Source organism: Mesoplodon mirus (assembly GCF_964341445.2).
Source record: "Mesoplodon mirus genome assembly, chromosome: 7".
Lineage (NCBI taxonomy): Eukaryota > Metazoa > Chordata > Mammalia > Artiodactyla > Ziphiidae > Mesoplodon > Mesoplodon mirus.
The window spans coordinates 24,596,230-24,616,553 of record NC_138983.1 but is presented as its reverse complement, the minus strand read 5'-3'; the positions used below and the strand labels follow the sequence as shown (position 1 = coordinate 24,616,553).

At 34.6% G+C, this 20,324-nt stretch overlaps 1 protein-coding gene across 2 annotated transcripts in view; it reads left to right on the top strand.

The window, feature by feature from the left end:
- PDHX (pyruvate dehydrogenase complex component X) overlaps window positions 1-18,855 on the top strand; it is a 72,986-nt gene extending 54,131 nt beyond the window's left edge. For both annotated transcript variants that reach the window (XM_082626544.1, XM_082626545.1), the window contains exons 8-11: window positions 9,345-9,403; window positions 12,597-12,755; window positions 15,159-15,223; window positions 17,721-18,855. In XM_082626544.1, the coding sequence (XP_082482670.1) occupies window positions 9,345-9,403; window positions 12,597-12,755; window positions 15,159-15,223; window positions 17,721-17,979 (542 nt within the window). In that variant the 3' untranslated portion in view covers window positions 17,980-18,855. The remainder of the gene's footprint in view (window positions 1-9,344; window positions 9,404-12,596; window positions 12,756-15,158; window positions 15,224-17,720) is intronic.
- Window positions 18,856-20,324: the final 1,469 nt, after the last annotated feature.

The following is a 20,324-nucleotide window of genomic DNA, read 5'->3' as shown; positions in this document are numbered from 1 at the left end:
AATTTGTAATGTTCCTTCTCCAAATCTATTAAAACTAAGGTTGCTAAGAGACATATAAATTTTTAGAATGATCTGATGTTTTATTTTTTTCTTTCCAATCTGTATGGCTTTATTTCATTTTCTTGCCTTATTGCACTGTCTAGGACCTCTGTTACAGTGATCAGTATATGATAAAAGCAAACATTCTTGCCTTGTTCTTGATCTTGGGGGAAAGCATTCAGTCTTTAATGTTAGCTGTTGATTTTTTGGAAGATTCCCTTCTTCATGTTGAAGAAATTTGTATTCCTAATTTGCCAAGAATTTTAAGCATGAATGGATGTTAAGTTTTTTAAAATACTTTTTGTGTATCCTTTGAAATAATCTTTTCTTTCCTTGTTAATATGATGAATTACATTGGTTGATTTCAAATGTTGAATCACCTTTGTTTACATGAGTGATTCCTCATTAGTGAGATTAAAATTCATTTAATCATTAAAAATTTTCTCGTATATTGCTTGATCCCATTTTCTAAAATTTAGCTAAGAATCTTTACACCTGTGCACATGAGAAATACTGATCTGTCGTTTTTCTTTTATTGAGTTTTTTTTTTTACTGGGTTTATTATCACAGAATAAGTTGGGAAATGTTTCTTACTCCTTTATTTTCTGGAAGAGTTTGAGTAGAATTGGTTTTACTTGTTTTTTAATTGTTCGGTAGAATTTACCAATGAAGCTTTTTAGGGCTGCCGTTTTCTTTATGGGGATTTTTAACTACAAATTCAACTTTTAAAATAGATTAAGAGTTATTATTTTTTCCTGAATGACCTTTGGTAGTTTGCGTTTTTCAAGGAATTTGTTTATGTCTTCTAAGTTATCAAATTTATTGGCATTAAGTTGATCATATTACCTTATTATACATTTAACATCTATGTATACAGTTGGCCGTTCATATTCACAGCTTCTGCATCTGTGAATTAAACCAACCATATATTTTTTAAATTCCTGAAAGTTCCAAAAAGCAGAACCTGAATTTGCCATGCGCTGGTAACTGTTTACATAGCATTTACATCATATTAAGTATTACCAGTATTCTAGAGATTTAAAGTTTACGGGAGGATGCATGAAGGCTATATGCAAATACTACACCATTTCATGCAAGGGACTTGAACATTCTTGGATTTTGGTATCCAAGTGGTGTCCTGAAACCAGTTCCCCTCAGATATGGAGGGATGACTGTAAATGAAGTGAGATTACCATTTTTTATATTAGTAAATTGTCTTCTAACTTTCTTGGTCAGTCTGGCTAGAGGTTTATCAATTTTATTGATCTTTTCAAAGAATCAGTTATTTGATTTTACTAACTTTTTCTATTTCTATAGTTTTGTTTTTATTAATTTTTACACTCATCTTTATTATTTCATTTTTTCTATTTGCTTTGGGTTTAATTTGCCCTTTTTTCCCCGAGTTTCTTAAGGTGAAAATCGATGTCAATATAATATAATAAACTTTATTTCTAACATAAGCATATGATACTTTTAAGTTCCCTTTAAGCAGTGCTTCAGCTTGTATCCCATAAATTTTGGCATGTTTTATTTTCCTTCCTACTCAATTGAAGATGTTTTCGAATTTCCCTTGTGATTTCTTCTTTAATTAATCAGTTATTTAGAAGTATAAGTTTAATTTCCAAATATTTAGGGACTTTTCAGTTTTCTTTCTTTTATGATTTCTAGTTTAACTCCACTGTGTTTAGAGAACACACTTTGTATGATTTAAATCTTTTTAAGTTTGTTGAGACTTATTTTGTAGTCATAATGTTACCTGGTCCAAGCTCATACTGCTCACTGCACAACAGGCCAATAAATTGAGAGAAGAGATGTTAGGGCAAGTAATAGCACTTTATTCAGAAAGCCAGCAGACCAAGAAGATGGCAGACTGTGTCCCAAAGAACCATCTTACCCGAGTTAGAATTCAGGCTTCTTTTATACTAAAAGGGTAGGGGATGTGACTGGTTGTTGCAGTCTTTTTGGTGCTGGAATCCTTTGTTCTTACAGTGCCAGGGTGGGTCTGGTCACAATGTTTCTGTAAACCTCCAACAAAGCAATTGCTTTCTGCTCTGCAACTTTTTATCTCTATGTGAATGAAAAAGTGTTACACCTTTAAAAGTTCAAGCCTCTGCGGGCAGAGCATTAAGAAAGGGCTATTATGTATATTTCAGGCTGTAGGCAGTATTCTTTTACAAAGGTGCAGAGCCAGCACAACTAAGCACAGGCAATGGAGCACAAAGGTTAGTGTCCTTGAAAAGAACGTGTGTTCTACTTTTGAGGAGTGTTTTATGAATTTTGGTTAGGTGAAGTTGGTTGATACTATTCTTCTTACCTTCTGTAAACTTACTGATTTCCTCTTTGTTTTATTAATTCTTGAAAGAGGAGCATTAAAATCCTTAATTATAATTGTAGATTTGTCTGTTTCCTCTCTTAGTTTTTATCAGTTTTTGCTTCATGTATTTTGAAGGTCTGTTATTAGGCATATACACATTTAGGATTTTTATGTTTTCTTGGTGAATAGACCCATCATGTAATGTCCTGTCTGTTCCTGGTATACTATTCCTTATCCTCAAACCTCCTTTGCCTGATATTTGTATAGGCATTCCAGATTTCTCCGATTCGTGTTTTTATGTTATGTCTTTTTAGATCTTTTTACTCTGAATGTATGTGTATCTTTATACCTCACAGATATCATGAGTTCAGTTCCAGACCACCACAATAAAGCAAATATTTCAATAAAGCAAGTCACACTTTTTTGGGGGGGATTTTCCTGTGTATATAAAAGTAATGTTACGCTATACTATAGTCTGTTAAGTGTGCAGTAGCATTATGTCTAACAATACTTTATTGCTGAAAATGCTAACCACCATCTGAGCCTTCAGCTGGTGGAGGGTCTTGCCTTGATGTTGAGTGCTGTGGACTGATCAGGGTGGGAGTTGCTGAAGGGTGGGGTGGCTGTGGGCATTTTTAAAAGAATAAGACAGCATTGGAGTTTGCTGCATTGATTGACTGACTCTCCTCTCACAAACGACTCTATGTAGCAGCGATGCTGTTTGATAGCATTTTGTCTACAGTGGAGCTTCTTTCAAAAGCGGAGTCAGTCTTCTCAAACCCTGCTGCTGCTTATCAACTAAGTTTATGTAATATTCTGAATCCTTTGTTGTCATTTCTACAGTCTTCACAGCATCTTCACCAGTAGATTCCATCTCAAGAAATCACTTTCCTTCCTTATCAGTAAAAAGCAACTCCTTATCTGTTCAAGTTTTATCATGAGATTACAGCAATTCAGTCATATCTTCAGGTTCTACTTCTAGTTTTCTTGCTGTTTCTACCACATCTGCAGTTACTTCTTCCACTGAAGTCTTGAACCCTCAAAGTCATTCATGAGGATTGGAATCAACTTCCAAACTCCTGCTAATGTTGATATTTTGACCTCTTTCCGTGAATTACAAATGTTCTTAATGGCAGCTAGAGTAGTGAATCCTTTCCAAAGTTTTTCAACCTACTTTGCCCGAGTCCATCAGAGAAATCACTATATATGGCAGCTGTAGCCTTATGAAATGTATTTCTTACAAGAACTTGAAAGTCAAAATTATGTTTGATCCACGGGCTGCATAATGGATTGTTAGCAGGCATGAAAACAACATTAATCTTGTTGTACATCTCCGTCAGAGCTCTTGGGTGACGTGGTGCCTTGTCAGCGAGCAATCATATTTTAAAATGAATCTTTTTTTTCTGAGCAGTAGGTCTCCACAGGGAGCTTAAAATATTCAGTAAACTGTTCTGTAAACAGTATGTAAACTGTATGCTGTCATACAGGCTTTTTTGTTCCATTTATAGAGCACAGACAGAGTAGATTTAGCATAATTCTTAAGGGCCCTAGGATTTTCGGAATGGTAAATGAGCCCTGGCTTCAACTTAAAGTCACCAGCTGCCTAACCAGAGAGTCAGCCTATCCTTTGAAGTTTTGAGTCCAGCACTGACTCTTCTCTAGCTATGAAGTCCTAGATGACATCTTTCAATAGAAGGCTGTTTCATCTACATTGAAAATCTGTGGTTTAATGTAGCCATCTTCCTTAATGTTCTTAGCTAGATCCTCTGGATAACTTGCTACAGCTTCTACACCAGCACTTGCTGCTTCACCCTGCACCTTTATGTTATAGAGATGGCTGTTTCCTTAAACCTCATGAACCAACCTCTGCTGGCTTCAAACTTTCCTCTGCAGCTTCCTCACCTCTCTCAGCCTTCACAGAATTGAAGAGTTAGGGCCTCGCTCTGGATTGGGCTTTGGCTTAAGGGAATGTTGTGGCTGGTTTGATCTTCTATCCAGACTACTCAAACTTTCTTCCTATCAGCAATAAGGCTGTTTTGCTTTCTTATCATTCATGTGTTCTCTGGAGCAGCACTTTTAATTTCCTTCAAGAACTTTTCCTTTGCATTCATTTGCAACTTGGCTAATTGTTCAGCACTAGAGGCCTAGCCTTCGGCCTACCTTGTCTTTCAACATGCCTTCCTCACGAAGCTTGATCACTTTTTGCTCTTGATTTAAAGTGAGAGATGTGTGACTCTTCCTTTCACTTGAGCACTTAGAGGCCATTGTATGGTTATTAATTGGCCTAATTTCAACATTGTTGAATCTCAGGGAATAAAGAGACCTGAGGAAAGGGAGAGAGACAGGGGAACAGCCAGTCAGTGGAGTAGTCAGAACACACGCAAATATATATCAATTAAGTTCACTTTCTTCTATGTGTGTGGTTCGTGGCACCCCGAAACAATTACAATAGTAACATCAAAGATCACTGATCTCAGATCACCATAACAAATATAGTAATAATGAAAAAGTTTGAAATATTGAGAGAATCACCAAAATATGACACAGAGACATGAAGTGAGCAAATGCTGTTGAGAAAATGGCACCAGTAGACTTCCTTGAAGCAGGGTTGCCACAGACCTTCAATTTGTTAAAAAAAACACAAAACACCACAATATCTGCAAAGGGCAGTAAAGCAAAGCACGATAAAATGAGGTATGCCTGTATTTAGATGGTTCCTTGCAGACAGCATATAATTGGTTCTCACTTTTTTAATCCAGTCTTGTGGTTTCTGTCTTTTTATTAAGATTTAAACTATTCACATTTAATGATTTGTTCTTTGTTTTTCCTTTGTAAAATTTTCTTTCGTACCATTTATTGTCCTTTGTTTTTGTCCCATCATTCTTCCTGTTTTTCCTGTTTCTTATCTCATTTTGGATTACTTGTTTATTTATGATTCCATTTTATTTCTCTCTTTTTACTCTCTCTCCTCTCCCTCATTATTTATTTATTTATTCGTGTTTATTTATTTTTGTGGTTCCTTTAGGGTTTACAGTATAATTCTTTATCACATCTACCTTCATATTTTTATTGCACTACCTCATGTATAATGTAAGCACCTTACAGTATGCCTGTATTCCCTCCCTCATCCTTTATGCTGTTATTCTTATGCTTTACTTCTACATATGATGTCAGCAGAATATATGTATAATTTTTTTTTTAACTTTAGCAAATCAACTATATTTTAAAGTTTTAAAAATGAGGGGAAAAATGTCTTTTTATACTTGTATGTATTTTTACCAGTTTTGTCATTCTTCATTTCTTTGTACAGAACCAGAGTGCTAGCTATCTGCTATCATACTTCTGCCTGAAGAACTTTCTTAATGTTTCTTTTGGTACAGGTTGGCTGGCAAAAAATTCTTTCAGTTTTTGTCTGGAAAAGTCTATTTCTCCTTCATTTTTTTTCCATACCTTGAATCATGAATTCTGGTAAATTATGCGTAACATAAAATTTACCATCTTAACCATTTTTATGTATACAGTTCTGGGGTATTAAGTACATTCATATTGTTGTGCAGCCATTGCCACCATGCATATTCACAAAACTCTTCATTGTGTAAAACTGAAGCACTGTACCTGTTAAACAGTAACTCCCTGTTCCCCTTTCCCCTCAGCCTCTAGCAGCCACTATTTTACTCTCTGTCTGTATGAATTTGACTACTCTGTATCTCATCTGAGTGGAATCATACAGTACTTGTCCTTTTGTGGCAGGCTTATTTCACTTAGCATATTGTTCTCAAGGTTCATTCACAATGAGCATATGTTAGAATTTTCTTCCATTTTAAGACTGAATGATATTCCATTTTATGTATATACCACATTCTATGTATTCATTTATCTGTCAGTGGACACTTGGTTTCTTCCACCTTTTGATTTTTATGAATACGCTGCTGTGAACATGGATATACAAATATCTCTTTGCATCTCTACTTTCAGATCTTTTGGTTATATCCCCAGAAGTGTTACTGCTGAATCATATGGTAATTCTAACTCTAACTTTTTGAGGAACTAACATACTGTCTTCTGTTGTGGCTGCATCATTTTACATTCTTATCATCCGTGCACAAGGGTCCCAGTTGCTCTGTATCCTCACTAACACTTTTTATTTCTGTGATTTTGATAGTAGTCATTCTAATGGGTGTGTCTCCTTCATTTTTGAAAGATATTTTTGCTGGGTATAGAATTTTGAGTAAACAGGTTTTTTTCCCCCAGTATTTTTACTTAAAGATACCATTCCATTATCTTCTGACTTGCAGAATATCTGCTGCCATTCTTAATCTGTGTTTCCCTGTATATGATGTTTTCTTTCTCTCTGGTTGCCTTCAAGATTTTCTCCAATAGCAGCTTGACTATTATATGCCTAACATGTTTTGTTTTTTGTTTTTTCCCTATTGCATTTATCCTGTGTGGGTTTCTCTCAGCTTCTTGGATTTGTGGTTTGTTGTCTTTCATTAATTTTGGAAAACTCCCAGATACAGTTATTTTTAACTATATCTTCTGCTTCATGTGTTTTCTCCTTGGAACTCTAATTATAAATGTTAGACATAATTGTAAAGCTTAGATGTAACCTCAGCTCCCTAATAAGCTCAAGAAAGTTATGATTTTGTAGTTTATGTTGCTTTTCCTCCCACCCTATTTGGATGGGCACAACTTTCTCTTACGGCTTTCTACATCCTAAGTGAAAGCAGAACTGAAAAATCAGTATAGGTACAGGCTTTCAAACCTGACAGATTTTAATAGTCCAAGGAACTAAATGGAAAGCTATTTTAGACAGAGTGATCAATGTTCAAAAAGTTAACCCTGGAAGCTCCCCTTACAGGTTTCAAATCATACTTGCTAGTTATGATATAGAGGTTATTGTGGGAATAATTTTCCTGGTTCCTTCCTCTCATGAGGCAGGAAACAGTACTATTTCATTGGAGGTATGGATTAGTGTAGTATCTTTGCATGGACCAGGTTTGGTATGTCCTTTCAATTAGGGATTTTTTGATGAGTCTTCATAGGGCCCACATTAAAGGTTATAATATATAACATTCTATAAGTATGTTCCACACTTTGTTTTGTAACAATATGCAAAGGAGAATATTTGATATTCCCTCACAATGTATTTCCTACTCTCTTCTTAATAAATGTTACCAGTGGTCTTTCTGTATGTTTGAAAATGTCCACAATAAAAAAAAAAAAAAGCAAAAAAAACCCTTTTCTGTATGTTTTAAATTTTATTTAAAAATAAAGGAACTTGAAAAAAACCTCCTTTGCACATATTAGATTTGGGATGCCTATCAGACACGTAAGTAGAAAATGTCATGTGAGAAAGAGGGTGTATGAGTCTGAAGCTCCAGATACACCAGGATTCAAGATAGAATTTGGAGGAATCATTATCATATAAATGGTATTAAACTGAAAGTTCTCACCTAGGGAGATGTCAACATTGAGAGAAAGGGACTGAAAGTAAGTAAGCAGAGAGTGGAATAAAACTAGGAGAGTCTGTGACACAGAAGTCAGAAAGAGAATGTGTTTCAAGATGAAGAAAGTGGTCAAATGTAGGAGTATGATGAGGGCAGGGAATTTTAAGTGGGGACTATGGACTTGGGCAGTAGATTTGGAAATCATCAGCTGGTAAGTGGTTTGGGAAGTCTTCACTGTGGACACCTATGGATAGTAGGTAAAGTGAGAAGGAGGCTGAGAGAGGCATGAGAGGTAAGCACAGTGTGCTCATAAAATATTCTGTCTGCGTGTTTGAATTTATGCAGACTAAATTTTCTGTATGCGGGTATCATTAAGTCTCTAAGCACTGGAAATCTGTTTGTTTTTCTGCTCCCAAAGGAGTTTTAAACAAACAAAAATGTTTGTGTCTCTGGAAATCTGAATTGTAAGAGCTGTGTATTAGAAGAGCAGCTGACAGTTACCATGACAGTTTGACGGTGTTTAGGTTTATGGTAATACATCTAATCCCTTTCTGAAATCTTAGCATGCCTTTGGAATGAGATATCATTCATGTAAAATTCCATCATAGTAGAGTAACAGGATTTGTGTATCCTGCCACATACCATCAACTGACTAGATACCGATCTTAAAGTCTTTTTATAGAAGCCCTTGCAATAAAGAATCAAATGTAGTTTACATTTTCAACACTTTCATATGCACTGGGAAAAGCAGAGGTATAAACAAAATGCCTTCATTAAGATCAGCTCTTTGGGAAGGGAGGGGACCCCAGCTTTATCTTAAAACATTATACTGGAAAAAAATTGATTTAAATGGATTCACCATAAAACTAGACAGAGAACCTCATTTTATGCATTGCATTAAGACCCACGCCAGCATTGCTTCATCTTTGGCATTTGCTATATCCTGTTTTGTTAAGTTAAAAAGCAGCTCTTATTTAATGCAGTGATCTTAAATTTTTTCATTGTACACTTTGTTAGTAAAAAGAAATTTCTGAACATCCCCTCTCTATATATATATCTATGTTTGTTTCTTTAAAGTGACTACAGCTACCACTGTTCTAATATAATCCATGTATTATAAAGAATACACAGAATATGGACGTTTGAAAAGGATGTGGAAAAAAAATGAATCATCTTGTAAACTTCCTGACTATGCCATGGACAGACCATTTGTCTTTTTCAAGACATGGGACTTGGATCTTTTCTTTCTGATTATGGTTGTCATGTATCTTTTAAGTTTTTGTGTATGATATCTGAGCAGTTTAAAAGAACTGTAATCAGGATCAGGAGAAAACTTTTATATTCGTGGTTAATATTATTTATCCAGGACCTCATGTAATGCAAGTTTTTCTACTCAGAGGAACCATGACTAAGCGAACAAAACCTGTAATATTTTTTATCATTGTTTGTCAGTGCAGTCCATAATTTAAAAGTTTGAAATCATAATGGTTAATCTAAAAGTTTTATTATGAACACTAATTTTAATACACTTGTTTTTCTTTCAGATGACATCAAAGTATCAGTAAACGATTTTATCATCAAGGCAGCAGCTGTTACCCTTAAAGTAAGTAGCAAACCCCAGATAATTTTGGCTTCCAAAGTAGTCTCACAAATTGGGATTTTATGTAATAACTAGAACCCTTATTTTTAAGTGACAAAAACTTTATAATTTTAATGCTAAAAATATTCTGTTTTTTAATCTCACTCAGTTTTGCAGATGGAGAAACTGAGAATCACAAAGGCTTACAACTAATTACAGCAGAATAAAGACCATTTATTCCACAAATACTAATTGATCCCCTAGCATGTGCTAAATACTAGAGATATAGTGGTGAGCAAAGCCAACATATTTTCTGCTCTCATGGGGCTTATATTTCTAGTTGGGAGAGGCAAACAAATATATATGTCAGATAGTGAAAGTGCTGAGGAGAAAAAGAAAGCAGGTTAAGGGAACAGAAGAACTAGAGGTGTTCTTTTCAAAAGTTAGCCAAGGAAGGCTTCTCTGGCAGGATGATAACTGAGACAAGGCCTGTGGAAAGAGAGGGAGAAAACCATGTAGAGATGTGGTAGAAGATGCTCCAGGCAGAGGGAACAGCAAACACAGAGGCTGTGAGGAGTGGATCGTGTCACCCAGAGACATGGTGCTGGGGATGAAGTGTGCCTGGAGTGGAATTAGTGAGAGTAGGAGGGTAAGAGATGAGATTAAACATAAAAGAAGAGGGAGAGGGGCTAAGGGGGTCCCGAAGTACACGAGGCCTTGGTGACCATGGGAAGGAGGAGGAATTTTATTACGAATGAGAAGGAAGTCTTTGAAGGGTTTTGAGCGAAGGATTAACATGATCTGACTTAAAACTTTAAAAAGAAAAAGGAGAGCCTGCTGCGGCGTTGTGTGGAACTCAGCTTGCGGAGAGGCAAGGGTGGAAATGGTTACATTTCAAAGGCAGAACCACCAGGGTTTGCTGGTGGATTGGATGTGGAATGTGAGAGAAAGAAGGACAAGGGTTTTGGTCCAAGCAGTGGGAGGAATGGAATTTCCCAGGTACTAAGAGTGGGAGAGGAGCAGGTTTGAGGCAGGGAATCTAGACTTCAGTTTTGGACAAGTTAAGTTCAGGAAGCCTCATAGTGTCCCAGTGGGGTGGCAGGAAGGCAGGTGAACATCAGAGCCTGCAGTTCAGCGAGGTGTCCGACTGGAGATGTAAATCCAAAGCCCAGGCTTCCTGAATCCCTGCTCAGCACCATTTGCTGTCATGCCTTCTTTCTATAACTACGCTATTTTCTGCATCACTGCTTACTAAGTGCTGTATTTAAAGTATTTTTATAAGGAATTTATTTTTAGTTCTTGGAGAGTACAGCTATAGAGAATTTTAAAGGCATGCCTTTTCAGTCATTTGGTATCTCAATGTTCATATGGTTTTTCTTTTTTGACCAAATAATATTTTGATTTATATTAACGGTCTTCTCATGAATCATTCTTGCCTTCTTCAAGTGAGTCTCTAGTGGTCCATTAACTGTTTGTTAAGATTTCGTTTTACGATTTTGTATCAGAAACCGTAAGTAATTGTAATTTAAACTGTGTGCTCGCTTTTTCAGGCTTTTCTTTTTTCTAAATCATTTGCTTCATAAAATGAATTTGGTTGTATTTTTCCCTTTCCTTTCTCTGTGCTTGTTTCAGTATTACAAAGATTTGTATTTCTTGAAGTTTTATAGAATTCACCAGTAAAAATATCGGAGCCTAGTTCTATTTTGAGGAAGGGGCCTTGGCAGCTTTCCCATTTTTTTCCCCTATAATTATCAAGCTGTTTGGTTTTCAGCTTTTTCTTGAATCAATTTTAGAAATTTACATATTCCCAGGAAATCGTTCATCTCACCTGGATTTCCAAACTTATTAGCCTAGAGTTATTTGAATTTGTTTCTTATAATTATTTTAATGTCCTCAATGCCTGGGTTTATTCTGAACTCTCTCACTTCTATTATTGCATATTAGCTTTATCACTCCTTTTACATTGTTTCATTATGTGTTCCCTCCTTCGTTTCCCTAGGTTTATTTTGGTTAGAAATATCTTGTTAGAAAACTTGAATGTGTAATTCATTATAATTATTTTTTATTAATAAGAAAGTTTAAGATGAATTTTCCTTTGAATACAACTTAGGCTTTATCCTAGAGGTTTTTGTTACATAACTTTCTAATTAAATTTATTTGCCAGACATTCTTCATTTGTGAGGGTTTGTTTGTTTTCTTTTCTTTTCTTCTTTTACTTCATTGTCCATGAAGAATTTAAAATCTTCTGGGAGATTGGGACTTTATTATTTTGACATAGTGGCATTGTTGAATGAAAGAGTTAAGCCTTGAAAGAAGAAGTGAAAATTGCAGTTGAACAGTGGTGAAATAGAAATGAGTGTAGCATAAGAATGAGAAGCCTGAGTAAAGTGGAAATTCATCTTAGGGGAGTGGTCAGGAGTAAAATTAGATTGGATGGAATCCAATTGTGGATTGCCATGCTTAAATGACATGCTGGGAGGCTTGGATCTTACTCTGCAGAAAGCAGTGAATTTTTGAGAAGAGAAATCAGTTTTTGATTTCTGTTTTTCAGCATCATTTTCTCCGGTGATGTCTGGCAATGTTATCAGTACACACTGTTTCCAGGCATTTAGTCATCTCCTCTGGTTTTTTTCATCCTCAGTGTAGTTGTATGTATATTAAATATATACATGCTCATATGTAGTATATAGCATATGTTTATGAAGCCTAAGAAATCTCTCTTAAATAGGGCAGTCATTTATTAAGGGCCTGCTAATATTTCCCAGGGCTGCACTAGAAAGTCAGGCATCCTCATGCCATAGAAGTAATGTGGTTGGATGTCACTACCCCTCTGCCCTCCCCTCTTCTCCTCAAGGTCATGTCGGTCATCATATGAGACAGGAAGGTTAACAAACGTTAAATACTTCCTAGCAATTAGGTTTAACAAAGGAAGCCCTTTTCTTAACCATGATATAAAGAGATCAAAACATGTGTACATCATCAGAATTTCCTCAAGCTTGCTTCAAAAAAGATGGTATGTTTAATTATTCTTCCCAAGCATAAAAGATATTTAATATAGAGGTCCAAACCACTTTTTTCAACTCAAAGTTTTATTTATTTCCTTCAGTCTAGCTATATTCACTTTCAAAACTACATAATAATGTTAGTTATTTTTCCGTAACAACTTTGGTCTAAAGCTACTTCTTTAGCAACATTTTTCCCTACTTCTGCTTTCTAGCAAATGCCGAGTGTTAATGTAAGCTGGGATGGAGAGAGCCCAAAGCAACTGCCCTTTATTGATATTTCAGTGGCTGTGGCAACAGATAAAGGGTTAATTACACCAGTCATCAAAGATGCTGCTGCTAAGGGTCTGCCAGAGATTGCTGACTCTGTGAAGGTAGGTTAGCATACTCTGCCACACTGTGAGATAGGTGTGTGTGTGCGCGCATAATATATATTTTTGGTATTTCCAAGTGCTTATCAATTACGTATATAGACTTTTAAGCTTTTATCCAGGTACAACCCATTTTAAGAACATTTAACATTTAAAAATTCAGAAATAACATGCGTACAAGTTAGGGCCAGCTGTGTTCAAGTTGGCTGCTTTGTTTCCCAAAGTCTATAATGCAACTCTAGAGATGGTATTTTAGATAAATTTTAAAGTTAAAGCTGAAACTATATCTCTTTCAGTGTGGTAATGGACAGACCTCACTTTTCACAGCATTTTATTCTTAAAAGCTTATTAATTTCCTCTCTGCAGTCGAGACCACTAGAAGTACTTGGTATTCCAGAAGCAAAAATGCTTTCTTTTTCCTGGGGTCCAATATGGAAGAGTCAGCTCTCACCAAAAACATCACATTGAATAAGCGGAACGCAGGCAGTAGGCCAGCTTCAATAGTAGGCCAGCTTTTAAGAGGCAGAGGCAAAGTTTAGCTCCTTAATACCCAGTAAATTTTTTGAATAAATTAGTAAGGCATGTGATATATTTTAGAAATATTTGCTAGTCAGCTTGTATTATGTCTTGTCAACTGCATGGTTCAGGAAACACAAGCTTTGATTTTTAAGTTCACATTCCCAGGAAATACCAGTGAGAATTAGTTACTTTCATAACCAGTTATCCTCATCAGAATCTATTCTTATTCCACACTCTTAGGAGTTCATTGACAGGAATATCCTGCTAATGTTTTGGGTCTATAGAGATTTTCTTAAAGTGTATTACGTGTGTTTATCATCTGTTGGTTTTTTTTTTTTATGAATATGTTTTTTATTTGTTGTAGCCTGGTAACTCATCAGGATGTGTTGCAATCATCTGCCTTTAGAGAAATGCCTTTTAGAGTTCATGTGATATGTGCTTGTTCAAATCATGTGAAGTTATATTGCTTAAGGCAGGAGAAATGCATTTGTAGATTGTCCTCTCTACTAATATTCCAAGGACTATACAAGTCTAAATTCATCTCTTTATTTTTTTTTTTCATTCTGGATCTAAATAGTTTTATAAGTAACTATATCCAAATAATATAAATCTGTAATTGATTCATTTGGCAGTAAGTCACAGTGATATGTTGAGATCATTTTTTGATTTTTAAAGAATTTTATTTTTCAAAAATTAAATCATCTATGGTTCAAAATTAAGTAGTTTTCAGTGGGGATTGTAATTGTACCTTTGTTAGCTATACAATACAGAATATTAAGTAAACCCCAGATTTATATCATCTACCCAATGACAGTAGCTTATCTCTACTCTCCCCCTCATAAAGTAATTCTTCATTAATTTTTCATATGTAATGACTCAGTCTCTGACCCCTTGCTTTTGAAGCATTGAAAAATAAAAATTAAGATGTGTGGTTAATTGCAAGTAGAGGGAAACTCAACTACTTTTCCTCATATAGCTCTCAGAGTGTTATCTGTCTTTCCCTCTGTAAGTTTTTAGACATCAGTTTTGTCAAAGGTGTTATGAAATTACTACATTTTTACATTCCTTGTAGCAGGGTAGACTAGCTCACAGGAAATGTTTTAGCTATAGGATCAAGAACAAAAAAAAAAGTTCATTTTCGAGGGCTTTGTAATTCCATTTCTGAGAATTTATATGAAGGAATTCAAAAGAAACAAATGAACCAAATTACAACACTAGGAAAATGACTAAATTGTGGCAGATGCAGTATTTAGAATGTTAAACAGACATTTAAAAATCAGTTGTAAAGACTAACAATACAGACGATGCATATAATATTGAAAAGTAACTATAAAATTCTGTTTTTTTTAACAACTGTTTGAAGTTATATATATGTTATGGGTGAAAAAGAAGCAAACACTGAAATGAAAATCGATGTGTTGGTTGTGAGATTGTTGCCGTTGAATAATTTATTTAAAAGCTACTAGAGTAACAAGAAGGGTTCTTCTAATACTTTGTCTTACAAGAAAAAATTTTATAGGCAAAATGGAAAATTTCACTGTATATATAAAAAACACTGAAATATTCTGCATAGTGTACAAGGTAATTCCAATATTTGAAGAATTTTTAAAGGGAAATGATTTTTCTAGAGTTCTGATTCACATGTGTATAGCTTCTTGGATTATCTGTGCTCTAACTTACTCATTTTTTTAAGTGTGTTAGAGAAAATTTTATATATATAATTTTAAAATATATATATATATACATACGTATGTATATATAGTCTCTTATAAAGTCAGGTCAAGGCATATCAAAGATGAGAGTGTACCCTATAAAAATATTTTTAAGTGACAAGATCAGCCATATAATGTAGTGTTGGTTGTCATGCTCTGTTTGTATTTTTCTCAGGCTCTATCAAAGAAAGCTAGAGATGGAAAATTGTTACCTGAAGAATACCAAGGAGGATCTTTTAGGTAAAATTTAAACTTAATTATTTGTAACATCAGACATAAGACTTATGAAGTCCTTGTTAACCTGTTTTCATTTATTTTCTGAAGAATTTCTTTAAAAATTTAAGCTAAATATCATACTTTATTTAGACAAGAGAATATGTGAAAATGTTCTTCAGACTAGTTAGTCTTTCATATGAATCAAAGCTAGTAGGAAGCCGTTAGGGTTAGCTAGTTAACCCATTTAGATGTTCATAGAATGACATTCAGGGTCTGACATACAATAGATTTATAAACGTCAACTATTTTTTTTCTACTTGTGATTAATTTTAAGGTCCTTTGGGGTAAAATATTAACACATAGACTCTTGAGTTATTATCAGCTCTATTTTTGTTTTAAGTATAACTTACAGTACAGTACACGGAGTGTAGCTGGAATGTTTTATAAAGTGAAGAAAGCTGTGTAACCAACCAAAGCAAGATAATGAATATTATCTGCATCCCATAAGCCTCCCTTTACCCTTCCTAATTCTCACCCCCTTGAGGGTAGCCATGATTCTGAAAATTATCACCAAAGTTCTTTGGTTTGCCAACTTTGATCTTTACATAAATACATATTTTTCAGTGTCTGACTTCTTTTGCTCAACATTAATGTCTGTGAGATGAACCATGCATGTTGTTGTGTGAAGCAGTCATTTATTTATTATTGCATTGTAGTATTCTGTAGTATGCTGTATAAATATGCTAGTGTCCGTTTCACTGTTGGGCATTTGTGTTGTTTACAGTTTGGTGCTCATGAACATTTTTGTTAGTATCTTATGGTGACTATATGCACATATTTTTGTTGTAAAGACCTGAAAGTAGAATTGCTGGGTTTATAGCTTTAGTAGATCCTGCCAGATAGTTTTTCAAAATGGTTCTACCATTTTTTTCTTCCATCAGCAGTGTATAAAGAATTCCCGTTGCTTCATGTTCTTATTAACTCTTAATATTGTTAGGTTTTAAATTTTAATGAATCTTGGTGTGTGTAGTGGTACTCTTTGTGGTCAGAGGAATGCAAATTAATGATGTTGAATACTGTTTTCATTTAGCTGTCAGCCATTTGGGTATCTGGTAACTATTTTCATTTACTTGTCAGCCATCTGGGTAACTCATCAGATAAAATACCTGTTGAAGTCTTGTGTCTGTTTTTAAAAATGTTTTACAGTAGTTCCTTTTTCCTGATACACAGACTTTTATAGGATATATATTATTTGAAATACTTTTCCCAGTTTTTACCTTGCCTTTGAAACTTTCTTGATGGTGTTTTTTAATGAACAGGAGTTCTGAATTTTAATAAAATTCTATTTATCAGTATTTTTCTTTATAGTTAGTACTCTTTGTTTTCTGCTAGGAATTATTGTCTATCCCAGAGTCATGAAGTTATTCTTCTGTGTTATCTTCAGAAGCTTTGTAACTTTTCGCATGTAGGTTGCAATTCATCTGAAATTAGATTTCATCTTTGATATGGAGGTAAAGGTCACGATTCTCTTTTTTTCCCTTTGTGGATAATTAATGGACTAAGCCTCAATTATTGAAAAGATTACTACTTCTCTGTAGCATTGAGAAGGTAACCAAGTGTGTTTGGTCCTTTTCTGTATTCTCTCTCCTTTCCAATTGACCTGTTTGTCCTTCCCTTGCTTAATACCAGCAAACTATAACTTTTGATATATGATAATGAAAGTCTTCCAAATTTGTTCACCATCAAGATTGTCTTTCCTGGCTTTGCACTTCCAAATAAATTTTAGAATGAGCTTGTCATTTTTCATACACACACACACACACACACACACACACACACTAATCTTGCTCAGATTTTTATTGGGATTGCATTGAATTGTTTGATCAATTTAAATTTAAGGAGAATTGACATCCTTATAACGTTGAGTCTTCCAGTGAATGAGCATGGTATAAACCATTGTTTACTCGTTCTTTGATTTCTTTCAGTTGTGTTTTATAATTTTTTGTTTAGAGGTCTTATATATGTTTCATTAGATTTAATCCTAGATATTTTGTATACTATTGTAAATGGTATTATTTTCTAATGAAAGCAACTTGTATATATATATAAATTTTTATATTGACTTATTATCTAGTGACTTAGCTAAATTCATTTATTAATCTTACTAGTTTATCTATAGAGGCTTAGATTTTCTTTGTACACAATCAGTTCATCTGTGAATAATAAAGTTTTATTTCTTTTTTCTAGTCTTCATACCTTCTATTTCTTTTCCTTGCCATATTCCTCTGCCTAGGATTTCGAGTTCAATGCTGAATAAATGTTTACATTAGATACAATATTTGTGTGTTTATACTTGTTTTTTTTGATCCTACTGTAAATGGTATTCTCTGTCTTTGGTCTTTGAGTAACTTGGAATAAGGTTCTATGGCACAGTTTTTTAATAAAGTAAAAATATATGACTCAGGAAAAGGGTTCTTTGATCAAGGACATGCCATCTTCAGAGCTTTTTGTTTTCCCTTAGTATTTCCAACTTGGGGATGTTTGGCATCGATGAATTTACTGCAGTGATCAACCCCCCTCAGGCCTGCATTTTGGCTGTTGGGAGATTCCGACCTGTGCTGAAGCTCACTCAGGATGAAGAGGGTAATGCCAAACTTCAGCAGCACCAGCTCATAACGGTCACAATGTCCAGTGACAGCCGAGTGGTAGATGATGAACTGGCTACCAGGTTTCTGGAAAGTTTTAAAGCAAACCTGGAGAATCCTATTCGACTTGCCTAATCCTCAAAGATGAGACGTTGGTCTTTGGCTTAGTTAATTGTATCGTTGTTACTGAGAAACATACACTATAGGAAAACAATTAGGTATTTAAGTGTGAAGTGAATGAAATGTTTATTTAGGGTGAAAGAGTTTGACCTGAGTTGTCTTCATTTTCAGTTTGGGTTCAGAGTTATATAAATAAATAACAATCTGTAACTAATGAAAGGAAGAGAACATTTGGTCAGTCAGATGCATTTTTAATTTAACCACTGGTGCTGTACAAAAGGGATGTTCAGCTAGATGTAAATTAAATTAGATGTTTGGCTCATTGGAGCATTTTAGAATATTCAAGGTTGTATGATAAGTTGTAAAATCAAAAAATTTTAGAACTCTACCTTAATTGTGTTGAAATTAGAAGTGGTCTTCAAAGAGATGCCCATTAATGTAGCAGTGGGACGTCACTTTTATAAGCACTGCTCTAGATATACTTGAACAATTTAATATGTACAGAAGTTTATTCTGGATACTAGTAGATAAATAAGAATCACTCTATAGGGGTTGTAGCAACATTATTGAATTTTTTATGTATATAAAGCCATATGTTTTAGAGTGGTTTCTATCAGTCTTATTTTACACTTCTATGACACTGTAAACTAAAGAAGAAGAATTAAAAAGAATCAAAGGTGAAGAAAGAGACCAAAATATTTTGTTTGCTTTGATAATAAACTACAGTTAAAATATCTGAACCTTCAGAAATAAGCTGCTCACCTTCATACTGAGTTGGAATATATTAAAGTAAGTTATGCTATTTCCTACCTAACATTTTATGTTAGTGTTGATTTAAACACATGTTGTTACTTAGTGCATTTTAATCAAGTTTATACTGTGCAATAAAATATGAGAAAATATAAAAATTTCTATTGTATTTTAAATGTTATGACACAGAAGTTTAGTACCTGGAAGTATATTAGTAATTTCCCTGGAATAGCTTAAAAGGGATTCTGCAGGAGGAGAGAAGGAATTTAAAATCACAGTTAACCCTTGTGAGGGTGAGGGGAGCTGATCCCAAGCAGTTGAAAGTCTGCGTTTAAGTTTACAGTTGGTTCTCATATCCATGGTTCTGCATCTGGGCATTCAATCAACTGGGGATCAGGTAGTACTATACTAGGTGTTTATTGAAAAAACTCCACGTGTAAGTGGACATGCACAGTTCAAACTCCTTCAAGGGTCAACTGTAATATGACATTAGGAAAAAATGGATGTGAAATGTAAAACTTCAGAAAGAATAGAAGGCCTGTGAAGCAGGTGAGAACTATCCTTTTTATTCCATTGATAATATGAAAATTTGACTAATTGTTGTAAAGGTTAGGAGAGCTTATTTCTCTCTTTTAAGAACTCTGCTACGACTGACAAGCTAACTGTAACTGGAATTGGATGGTGATTTAATTAACTAGTCACAGAGTCGTGTTACTCTCTGCTGATGAGAATCACCAGAAGAAAGGCTATGTGGTACAAGTTGTATGCTATGACATGATGAACTACTTATGCTCTAACAAAAGAGCTTTCTAAAATAATTAGAGCCCCAGTATATCAATTGCTAAGAAGTTGCTTAATCCAATTAGTTTTGACAAGCTGTTCTTTAAAAATAGTCTTCAAAACTTTTGTCATATTACTGAAAATTGTAACCAAATGCTGTTTTCAAAATAACTTTCATGAGTTAAATTATTTTCAATCCGTTTTAACTGAAATTATTATTTTTTTTTTCTAATTTTTAAATCTGAGGAATAGAACGTGAGACATCTGTAAATCACCCTTGGCTTGGAGTTCTGTTTTTCCAACGGACTGACATGCTTAAACTGTAGTGCATCTGTTTCCCTGTAGGTGAAATGGGCAGTGATACCCGCCCCTGCCTGCCTTACAGAGCTGACATGGACTGCACAAGAGAAATGCTCTGTAAATTCAAGACATTTTCATTTTTCATGGACATCACAGCCAGGCTTTTCATATAATCAGTTGCTTCTCATGGTTTGACTTTTCATGGTTTGACTTCTCATCTGTTGGTACAAATGCCCATTCATTCTGACCAAAAAATATTTTCTATAATATTTCTATACTGCTTAGGTTTATGTAAGAAAATCATCATTTCTAAAAATAGTTCTGTTGCAACACGAGGTCATAGAATAACACTGATTTGAGAAAGGGGTATGGTGTCTTGACTGGGATCCTTAAACAGAGGATGAACTGTGTGCTGTATGAGCAAGCTGTCTTCCACGTTACAAATTTATACTTACTTGTAGTACTGATAGGGATCACACTGAGAGCATGTGAAAATGAAATTTTATACCTTTTTTTTTCTTATTTAAACA